Source organism: Phragmites australis, chromosome 11 (assembly GCF_958298935.1).
Source record: "Phragmites australis chromosome 11, lpPhrAust1.1, whole genome shotgun sequence".
Lineage (NCBI taxonomy): Eukaryota > Viridiplantae > Streptophyta > Magnoliopsida > Poales > Poaceae > Phragmites > Phragmites australis.
The window spans coordinates 3,432,030-3,442,799 of NC_084931.1; the positions used below are offsets into that span (position 1 = coordinate 3,432,030).

The following is a 10,770-nucleotide window of genomic DNA, read 5'->3' on the forward strand; positions in this document are numbered from 1 at the left end:
ACTAAAAACGATGAAAACTACTTTTCTAGATTTAAACCTAATTTTTAAAAGGGCTAAAACATTTATTAAAATTTTCTAGAATATTTTTCAACATAAATTAGTTAAAACAATTTTATAGTATTTATTTGCATTTTTAGAATTAAAAATAATTTTATATGCAATAAAACATATTAAAAGCATTTATTTTCTCAAAGAAAACATTTTTAAACATATTAAAATATTTATCTAAATCATTTTATATTTTTTGGATTTTTTTCTCAATAGAAAACCTATTTGAAATAATCTATTTTCGTGTATTATTTTTTAAAGAAAAATCAAATTAATGCGCAACGCTGATATCACCTTGATGACTGGACGCGCTGATATGGCTCGGCTACGCTGACTGGATGCTGACATGGCGGCGTGCCAGCTAGACAAAACCGCCATGGAAAACCGGCTGATGGGGTTAATTAGACGGTATTGGAGTCATCTAGACTTATTCTTATTATATTTCTCCTGGTTTATTACGTGAGGGCATGGAGTAGACAAAAGGCAATGGTTGGGGGTTATTTAGACTTATTCTTATTATATTTCTCCTCAAGTTTTTTCCACAGGATTTTTAAAGAAGTTTTTACATGATGTATACGGATGATCAAATTGATCAAGGAGGAGTGTTGTGAATTACTATCTCTAGTGATCAGTTAATCAACAAGGTGCCTTTATCAAAAGGACATGTCATTTGATTAAGAGATTTCATACTCTTTCATTGTGTCTATTGGAGATAGACATATCTCTCTTATAGCATTCATTCGTCATATATATATATAGACACACACATTTCATTGAATCAATACCAGAGTTTCTTTCTCTACTTTCATTTCCTACCACAATAATTTTATTCACTCGATCTTTTATTACACATGAAGAAGGGCAAATGCCTGATTTTGATCACCCATCCTCCTCAATCAAGGGGGCATTAATCAAGGGGGATAAGGCACATACAATGGAAAAAAGAAAAAGAAAAAAGAAGTGACATGAGAATAGGCAAAAGGGCCTTTTAGCTAATCACAAGGAGCCTATCAACAACAGTACAACACAGAGCCAATGGCCACCACCATCACCCTGTAGGACAAACATTTCTTCTCCCAGGCGCCTTCGCTTTCGGGTTCGAATGCTACACGGCACAACAAGATCAGAGAGATCTACACAAGAGGATGAATCCAGAAAACAAATCCAGCCCTTCACATCAGCTTCATCCTGCTAGAGGCCTTACCATCCTGATAATCCACGAAAGTTACATGGTTGGCTTGGAACCATTGGGTGGTCTGTTTGCGTTTTGTGTCCTGCGCCAAGCATGTACATTGAGCTGCAAGCAGTGGTGTTGATTTCTTAGCCATGTAGCAGTGTGGATCTGGATGAGGAGGACAAGGCCATGAGCAAGATTGCAGCCTCCTCCACTCCCATCAGGACCCTCCGTTTCTTCACCACTTGGAGGCTGCTGCTTTTGTTGTTGCTGCTGCTGCTGTTGCTGTCTTTTACTGCACTTGTTGCCTCACTGTGATCTTGATGTTGTTGGGGCTGTTGGGGCGGCTGCTGCTGTTTCTTGTTGTCAAGACCTAGCTCTTGCCTCCTCTTCTTCCTGTACCGGATCCCGCAAGCATTGCAAAGAGACTGCAATCGAATAGAAATTTGCTTACTGCTCATCCAAAATTTGTCGAATGGATTTCATAGTATCATTTGTGAGATCACAATTTTCAGTTTACCAATTTGATAGCTTGATGATGTTGATAGATAGGACCAACTGTGATGGTGATAAGGATACCCCTAAACAATTGACTAAGCAATACAAAATTGAGATTAGGAACTAGGATGGTATCAAAGAAGCTCTGGCCCATATTATTTAAGTGTTCACACTTGTGATTTGGGCTTGGAGGTTAGCACCGTTGCAAGGAACAGCTCACCTAACCACCCAAATGGAATCAAACTGGCTAAAGATTCTGAATTTCTCATGCAAGGGCGGCTAATCAAACCATGATTGGAGCAATCATTACCTCATATATCTCCTAAATGCAAATTACCATCTAGATCAAATCCTTATGTGATCATCCTCCCCTCTGCATCCATATCAAGAAGAGGTGGTGGCAAAGAACTGCGGCAACGGTGATCGAGACCTCTGATCACGCCATGCCAAGATCAAGAGCTCTGATAATCTCCAGGCGGCACAGAAGGAACCGACAGAAGAGAAGCGGTGGGTCAGTGGAGAGAGCGCTCACCCTCGGCCCCGTCGGCCCGCCGCGCCACATGGGCGTCGCGGTGGTGCGGCACTCGACGCAGCACTGCCTCCCCATCTCCACCGCCACCGCGATCCCGATCATCTGAAGGAGCGAAACCAACGCGACCACATCAACCAAAAGAACCGTAAAAATGCTTCCTTTTTTTAGCATAAGAAAATAGAACGAATTAAGAGAGAATTGATCAGGAGGAGACGTGCACCTTCTGCTCGGAGGAATCCATCCTCTGATCCTGGTCTGATCTTGATCGAGATGGCTTCCTGCTGGTCTTGCTCTGTTTCTTGGAGAGTACGTGAGTTTAGAGAGAGAGAGAAAGAGAGATAGGTGTGTGGAGGGTTGGGGAAAGGGAGGGAGACGATCAGACGAGTCCAGCTCAAGCGGCAGGAGTGTGGAAGCAAACCACGCCAACAACTTATATGGGAGAGGGATAGAGATAGGGCTGCCTGCCTGCTGCCCGCCCGTGGGCCCCACAGAGGGGCAGGTGCTCCAAGGCTCATAGCCCACATCTCCCTTTTTGGCTATTTGGAAAAATGCCAAAATGCCACTATAACAATAACATGTGAACAGTTACATTTTTTTTCAGTGGCATTCTTTCAATTCTTCCTTTTTTTTTTTTTTTTTTTTTGCCTATGTACCAGTTAAAAACGTAACATCTGATCATGAGCTAGCACACTTTCATCCAACATAAGCATATTCACTCACACCCCCACACACACTCAGACATATAACTACACGTAGCTTAGATCATATCACTAGAGGGATTAACGGAAACAACCGAGACTCCACATGTAACGGGTACGTCCCATAGCCCTCGTCTTTGATATCACTCCTGACCCTTATCTATGAGGTCTGTATCCATAATGTCTCCATTATCATTGTTTCGAGCAAATTTTATCAAAACTATGTAAAAACATTTGTTTCAATCAAATACACCTTGTTTGTTCTAGCTGAGTGTATACTTTCTTTGATCCGAACAGGCCAGACAAGTGTGGTACTCTGCAACTTTCGGCCAAGAGAATAATAATATTTTGCTAGATTTAGGAAATTTGCTCGTGTGTTATGGTAATAATATTTTCTGTATACGACTGTTACGCATGTTGGGTGGTTTATGGTACATGGTGTTTTATGTAAGATCTAGATGAAATATAACTCCCTCTATCTAAAATGTAAGCTTGTTGGCGAGTGGAATGATTAAACGGTTTTATTAGACTTGCTTGGTTGTGTTGCTTAGGTTTGATTATCCCTGTCGCTTCACTTCAGAATAGATCAAATGGCGACGGTACAATTTTGTTGTGCCGCATCGGTATGTCTGGATGACAATCTGCCAAAGTTGGTTAACGATTCATGATTTTCATGTGAGAGGTTCCTATGTTAATCAACCCCCGGCCACATCGTCAAAACGATCAAACATTACATGGAAAATGGAAAATCTGAATATCATTTTTTTTCCATTTTGCTTGACGCAACACAAGATTCAGAGCACGGAATTAAACACAAATCAGCTAATTGACACATCATCTGAAGTTACTTGTAGAAAAGAAGAAACATTGGATGGGAAACAGAAAATTGCTTATTCCAAATTATTGATCTGCCCATGCTAACATAATAAAGACAATATACATATGCATAAAAAAAGGGAAAGAAAGATTTAGTACTAGTATTAATAGAAGATCAGCTCAAACTGAAGTAAGAAGATTGTTGAGGGCAGGATGCATGCATGAACAACCAACATGTTCAGAGAAAGGAGAGAAAGGTGCCAAACAGGGATCTGAAGAGAGGGAGAGAATTAGGGCAGCAAAGCAAAAACAGGTCCAGCCAGGGTATATGAGTCGTTGCTTTGGAGACAGGGACAGCTGAAAAAAAAGGATAGCTTCTTTACACTAAGCAAGGAGAAAGGTGTGAAATAATTTAAAACCATGCCAACTGCAGTCAGTACTATTTTCAATTGTAAGCAATTGATCCATGCAATAGCCAATAGCAGATCATTATTGTAAAAAATTTAGAGAGGGGTGGCTTGTTCACTCAATTTGCCCCTTGATCTGCACCGTACTAGGTAAAAGAAGCTATTGTTTGTGTTGCTAGATTTTCTGTGTTAGGATATATTCCCACAATGGAAACTAAAATGATACAATCACATTGGAGACATTACTAGAAGAAGGAAGCATGACCAACAAAGATGGCAAAGGGGAAAGAAGGGGGGACAAAGAGTGGAAGTTTCTCCCTCTAACCAACCCTTAGATTTGTCCCTTCCTTTATGGGGCATCCTCCGTGGAACAACAAGGCGTCCATCAAGCCAAGAGCAAAAGGAATTTGATTATACAAGTACAAGCTTAGTTTTGCAGTTAGGCTGGGCACCAACCATCAAAAGGGAAAACAGAAGCAGCAGGCCTAGAACAAAACAAAGGAAACAGCAATGGAAAGGAGGAGCGCACACAGCCATGCCTCCCTATCATTGTCCCGGCAAGAGATTCCCTGAATTAGGTTTAGATTGATATTCGGTGTGGCTAAATCAAACACTTACCATTCCCAAAGGAGGGGGAGAAAACCAACTTCAGCAACACGTTGCCGCAATGGAGATGACACCACTAGTTCTTGTCTCTGGCTCTATGCATCTCTTCTGCACATATGGCACAAGAAAAAGGGGCAGTCAACAAAATATGGCTGCTGATTTGATCTTATTCGACTCGTCTCGAATAGCCTTGCCTCGCATCATTTAGCCTTCTGCGTCAACCATCAGAGACTGAGTTGCCAAGAACATCAGGAAATTAGCTTAAGAGGATAACCGCAACCAACCAAGAGCCACACCACCGTGATAAAAGAACCAAGAAATAGTTTGCTGGGCAACAAAACTGTTCCAACCGTTGGCTACATGCCTGCCGATCATTGAAGCAATGCGGCTGCCACCATGATTGGCCCTCAACAAGGTACAGCGACGCATCACAAAACAACTCGCATCACACAGGACGAACCTTGTCCGGACAGCAAGATCATCCAATAAGTTCCACACGGGCAGTTGCACAAAGATCAAAATTTTAACAGCAGAACAGATCATAATTTTAACAGCAGAAGAGCATAAACAGACAGAAAGGCATGTGGAATACGTTCTTTTTTTCCTTCCATTGCTAATTTGCTACAGCATAGGGTTCACAGGTTCATATCCTGATTGACAATCGAACAACGATGAACCAGGCTCCACTGTAAAACATGGAACCGGCTTTACTAATCTCCTATAACCGCCATGAGGGGCCCGACAAGCGAACCCTTGCCAAAATAGGCAAATACACCTGGAATTCTAGACAGGCATGGGAAAACCCTCCAAACAACAGTGAGTACGAAAACCAGTACTTTGACAAACCTGTCGAACATACAATAAATCAATGAATACACTTATAGACCAGTGTGGGGACTCCCAAAACCCAACTTATACAATAAGTTGTGCCAATACTCGTGCAACAAGTTATACAGCACAGGAACACTTTGACAAAAACTGACACATTCCCTATCTTTCAAGGTCCTTTCTACCTCAAACGGGTAAAACAATATAATTCATGCTATATAGGAGGCAAAACCCAACTTGTGACTCTCCCGACAACACCTGCACCCTGGACACCCTTCTCCCCATGCTCCCACCATAGGTGTGAGCCAGAGCCCAAATGATCTGACCCGCTGACCTTGATAACTGACCATTGACCAAGCTGCACTACTGGCAATGCAGCCAAGGACTGACCCTGCTGACTGGGACTGACATGACGACTTCCTGAGACCAGACCAATGGGGGGGACTGAACCAAGACTTGGACAACACAACTACCCCAACTGTACCTCTGACTAGCCCCAAGCAATTAGCCAAGGCACAATGGCAGTTGTCATTCCAAATAGGCATCTGCATGTACAATATGACATCAGAAAATGCCACCTCCACGACAATATGCAATGCATGCCATTCAATTTACTTGAACTGCTAAGAGAGAGCATACCTTCAGCCAAAGTTGAATCCACCCGAAGGAACAGAGGGCAGCTGGTTCCCAAAGTTGAAGCCATTCTGAGGATTGTCGCTTGAGGGCATCGAGTCGTCTTCCTCCTCCAACCAGTAGGACTCGAGCATCTTAACCGCCTTCTCATATATCTCAGTGTTGTCATGGCTCTGAAGGTTCTCAATCTTGTCCAGTCCCTCAGCATCATCAATCATCTGTGCATAGATGTTGACATCACCTGCTCCAAGGTTCTTCTCTGCCTCCCCTACCTTCAAGATGTTCTCAAGACCTTCCAAGCAAACTGTAACAATTCTGGGATCTGGGCAAACAAGCAGATCACAGAGTGGCTTGATGCAACCCTGGGCAACAAGGTACCTGTGTTCCGTACAGTTGTCAACATTTCTCTTTTTTAAAGAAATAGTGGGGAATACTGCTACAAATAACACAGCACAGAAAGAAAACGAAAATATATAACAGAAGATGACGTACTTAATCTGGTCGTGTGTTCCACCAGAAGTGGCATTTGAAATTGCCCAGGCTGCTTCTTTCTTGATGTCAAATTCAGCAGTTTGCAGAAGATGCACCAAAGGTCCAATTATGTTTGCATTGATCACAGCCTGCAACAAGACGATATTAGGAGGCTGGCTATCTCCTCAAAATCAAGAAGGAATTATTTCCTGCTTATTTTATGCTCTCATCTTTTAGTACAGTCGAGTTAAAAGTTGCTGAATGACAACATTGGTAGTAAACAATGTTCCAACAGAGGATTCTGAAATTTGTGCTAACCTGCTTCTCTTTTTTAAAAATACCAGTATGCTAATTTCAATTCATAAATGCACAGGATTGTGAAGATTTGTCTTATCAACACAACTTCTAAGCACACAAACCTGAATCTGTTCCCTGTTACCAGCTGTGATGTTTGAGATGGTCCAGCATGCTTCTTTCTTGATGCTTTTCTTGTGGTTGGTAGTCAAGAGATTCAAAAGACATGGAAGTGCTTGATGATCAATGACACACTGCAGGAACGGGAATATCAGTGAAAAATACAGAAAACATAAAAATATCTCAGGTTGAGTGCAACATGGAATGCCAATGTGGTACCACAGAACCAAATGCCAATATGGTACTATTAACTTAGTTTAATAAAAAATGGCTAATGGTTTCTCATCATTAAGGCTGAAAATCAACAGGACCAATTATATGGAATGCCTTAAAAGTTGGCATACTAATTTCTCTTCATTAAGGCCTATATCCAACAGGATCAGCTAAATGGTACTGTGAATCTAGTTTAATAAATCCCAAACAAGCAGCTAATATTTAAATAGGAAGCTGTGAACAGAAAGGGAGAAGGGGCAGAGATGCTCAGCAGAGAGGCGGAGATGCAAGAGGGGAGGGAGTGAGACACACATATAGATAGGAATAGAACAATATAATAGTTTTTATTTCTTGATTAACCTATAAGACGATGTCTCCCTCATATATATAAGCTCCTACTCATTGACAATATTGAACTGACTACTAGATAAGATATCCAGTTAATAAACAATTATTTTAATCACACTTATAGATCAAATTGAAACAAACTAGTATGCGAAGCAATCTAAGCTGCTGCGGCTTCCTCCTTTTTATGCCACCTGCATGGACCCATTATGGCACCATGACTAGTATATCTTCACGAAATATACTATAATATATGTGTACACCTACGACGCTACCCAGGACAAAAGCTTCTTTAAAATATATAGACATTATAGGACAGTATTGCAGCTACGTAAATAATCATTAACACAAGTGAAGGAAGCAAGGATGATGTGAAGCATAGAAGGGCAGACTGATGTTTTAACCAGTACAACAAGCACATAAATGCTCATATTCATTAAGCAATAGCAGGATATAAGTTAATTGAAACCAAAAAAAAACAGTAAAAGGTAATTCAACCTGCCAATTGAGTTTACCTGAGTCTGCAAATCATCCCCAGTTACAATGTTACCCACTGTGCGCAGAGCTGGAATGAGTACTGAGGCAGAAGGGTGCCTACATTAACCATTAGGAGTTAAGACTTCAAGCAGCTGTCATGGTCTTTAGAACGCTACAGCACACAATGACCATAAAATATCTGCACTTACATCAGAAGCTCCACAAGGCGAGGGAACACAGCAGAATCAATCACAGCTTGAATCTTGTCATTAGTTCCATCAGATAAGTATGAGAGAGCCCAGCAGGCATCAGTTAGGACCTCCTCATCCTGAGAGTGGATGAGGCGCTGCAGTGCTGACAACGCTGGTTTGACCTACTCAAGCACACATAAATAAAACAAAATCATTATAAGAATCAACTTTGGTCAATACAAAAAAAAAAGAAGCATCATCACAGAAATAAACCTGCTCAAAGTTCGGTTGTGGCTTCCCACGGCAGAAGTTGGAGAGTGTCCACGTGGCGTTCCTGAGCATTGAGAGCTTAGCATGCTCGTTAAGCTGCTGCAGCAAGGGGAATAACCCACCGTGGCCAAGCACCAGATCACGGCACTTTGGGGAGTCACCAGCAACATTCCCCAGAGCCCATACAGCCTGCAAAAACAAACCAGAAAGAGAACAATAACCTAAGCATCATTCTACATGGGTCTCGTAGAGAAGAGAATCATTTTGCTAATTCTTTTCATGCCTGCTCACGGACATCCTCACTGGGGGAGCTGAGAAGCTTGACAAAGATGGGCACAGCACCATACTCAACCACTACTTTGGTGTTATCTGATGTTCCTGATGCAATGTTGGTAAGCGCCCATGCAGCTTCAAACTGCACAGGTAAATATAGCAAACTTGCCAGTGACTAAAGGAACAAAAATAGAATTAAATAAATGTGACTGGATCAGTAGATTGTTCCCACACCTGAAGTTGGGGATGGCCCTCACGTGTGAGGAACTCAATGAAGCGAGGCACCACTCCTGTGCTGATCACTTCCTCGATAGGAGGACTGCGCTCTACAGAGATTTAATGAAACTCAATCAGCAAGGGATAGGGACCCCTACATAACTTTCACATAATCCTTCAGTGGGAATCCAGAAAGAAGTGTCATGCTCTAAACTAGATTTATCTAACTCCCTTAGACCATCCCCAACCATTTTCCCTAAATTTCGTTCCCTTCTTGATTCCCTTCCACATTCCTATTCCCTTTATTTTCCCTCATCTCCAATAGCTTCATTTCAAAGGGATTCGTAAAAGGAAAATAGAGAGAATCCCATCCTGGAAGGAATGACCATAAGAATCCCTTCGTGAAGAGAAATCGTTGGAGCGCTGAAGGGAACGAAAATCCCTTCGCAAAGGAAATCCGTTAGGCATGGTCTTAGGATAATCAAAGTTGTTCTCTAAAACAGCACATATGAAAAAGAAGCATGTATCCTCTCCAAAATTACTGAAATAATATACATGGACGGAGAAACAATCACCCCAGAAGCTCCGTGGAGTATTATTGAAAAAAATAAAACAATTCATAAAATCGTATAGCTACCAGGATGGTTCCAACGAATAGTGAAATGCACACATCCAGTGGAGCCTATATCTGAGAAAAGGGGGAGGCGGGGAGCGACCAATCTAGCCATCACCCAATCCACAAGTTAACCAAGACATAAACATGCTTGTCGCATTCTCTCTCCCCAAATAACCTAGAACTGACCAAACACCCGCCGATACGAATCACCCAAATCTCACCCCCTAAAACTCAATCTAGCGCAAAATACGTTCTCTACGAACGTTAAAAACACTTCCTAAGAGTCAAATCTCACCGATAGAGAGCAGCTTCCTGAACTGCGTGGTGGCCTCGAGCTGCACGGTGGGGTCGTCGGAGAGCACCGCCTGCACCATCGCCGGCAAACCCTCCAGCTGCGCACGCGCACAACGAGAAAAAAAGAACAGATCCAAATCCGTCAGATCGAGGCTTGCCCCCACCCAAACCCTAACCGAAACGATCAGATCAGGGCCCAGAGCGCCGAACCTTCTGCTGGAGCGCGGATGGGTGGCCCATCTGGGGCGCGGCGGCGCCGGCGGAGGCGGCGAACCCGTCGCGGCGCTTCTTCTGGAGGCTCTCCTCGCGCTTGATCTTGCGGATGTCCACCATCTGGCTCTCGCGGCGGCGGCGGCTCTCCTCCGCGTCCACCGCCACCTTGTAGCTGCTCCGCCGCATCTGCTCCTTCTCGCTCGGCCGTAGCGACATCGCGCCGAAACCCTAGCGCTACCGCAGGGTCGGGGTGGGGTGGGGTGTGTGGGCGAGTCGCGCAAGCACGCACGTCTCGATTCGATTTCGAACTGGGGAACGGGAGGCGAGCGGAAACGGAGGTGGGGGAGGTTTATATAGGCGGTGTTAAAGGGGCGGCGGCGGCGGACGGGAGGTTGAGTTCGATGCACACGCTTTCGCACGGCACGGGTGAATGTGATAATTGTTTTTTTATATCAAATTAGTAACTCTATACTCCCTTTATTTAAAAATAATATGTATTTTTTAACTTAATCTTTAAAGTTAGATTTTGATTAAGTT

At 43.0% G+C, this 10,770-nt stretch overlaps 2 protein-coding genes across 2 annotated transcripts; both read right to left on the reverse strand.

The window, feature by feature from the left end:
- Nucleotides 1–1,020: 1,020 nt before the first annotated feature.
- LOC133885681 (GATA transcription factor 23-like) lies at nt 1,021–2,796 on the reverse strand. Its single transcript, XM_062325418.1, has 3 exons — nt 2,473–2,796; nt 2,253–2,354; nt 1,021–1,650 (listed from the first exon to the last, which is right to left on the reverse strand). The coding sequence occupies exons 1-3, from the start codon at nt 2,491–2,493 to the stop codon at nt 1,369–1,371; spliced, it is 405 nt and encodes a 134-aa protein (XP_062181402.1). The 5' UTR covers nt 2,494–2,796; the 3' UTR covers nt 1,021–1,368.
- A 2,804-nt stretch (nt 2,797–5,600) lies between these two features.
- On the reverse strand, nt 5,601–10,568 carry LOC133884269 (importin subunit alpha-1b-like). The gene is made up of 11 exons (XM_062323618.1): nt 10,231–10,568; nt 10,022–10,118; nt 9,129–9,220; nt 8,905–9,036; nt 8,625–8,810; nt 8,370–8,533; nt 8,199–8,277; nt 7,131–7,259; nt 6,733–6,860; nt 6,247–6,618; nt 5,601–6,152 (listed from the first exon to the last, which is right to left on the reverse strand). Exons 1-10 carry the CDS (start codon nt 10,447–10,449, stop codon nt 6,249–6,251), a joined length of 1,596 nt encoding a protein of 531 aa, XP_062179602.1. The 5' UTR covers nt 10,450–10,568; the 3' UTR covers nt 5,601–6,152; nt 6,247–6,248.
- Nucleotides 10,569–10,770: the final 202 nt, after the last annotated feature.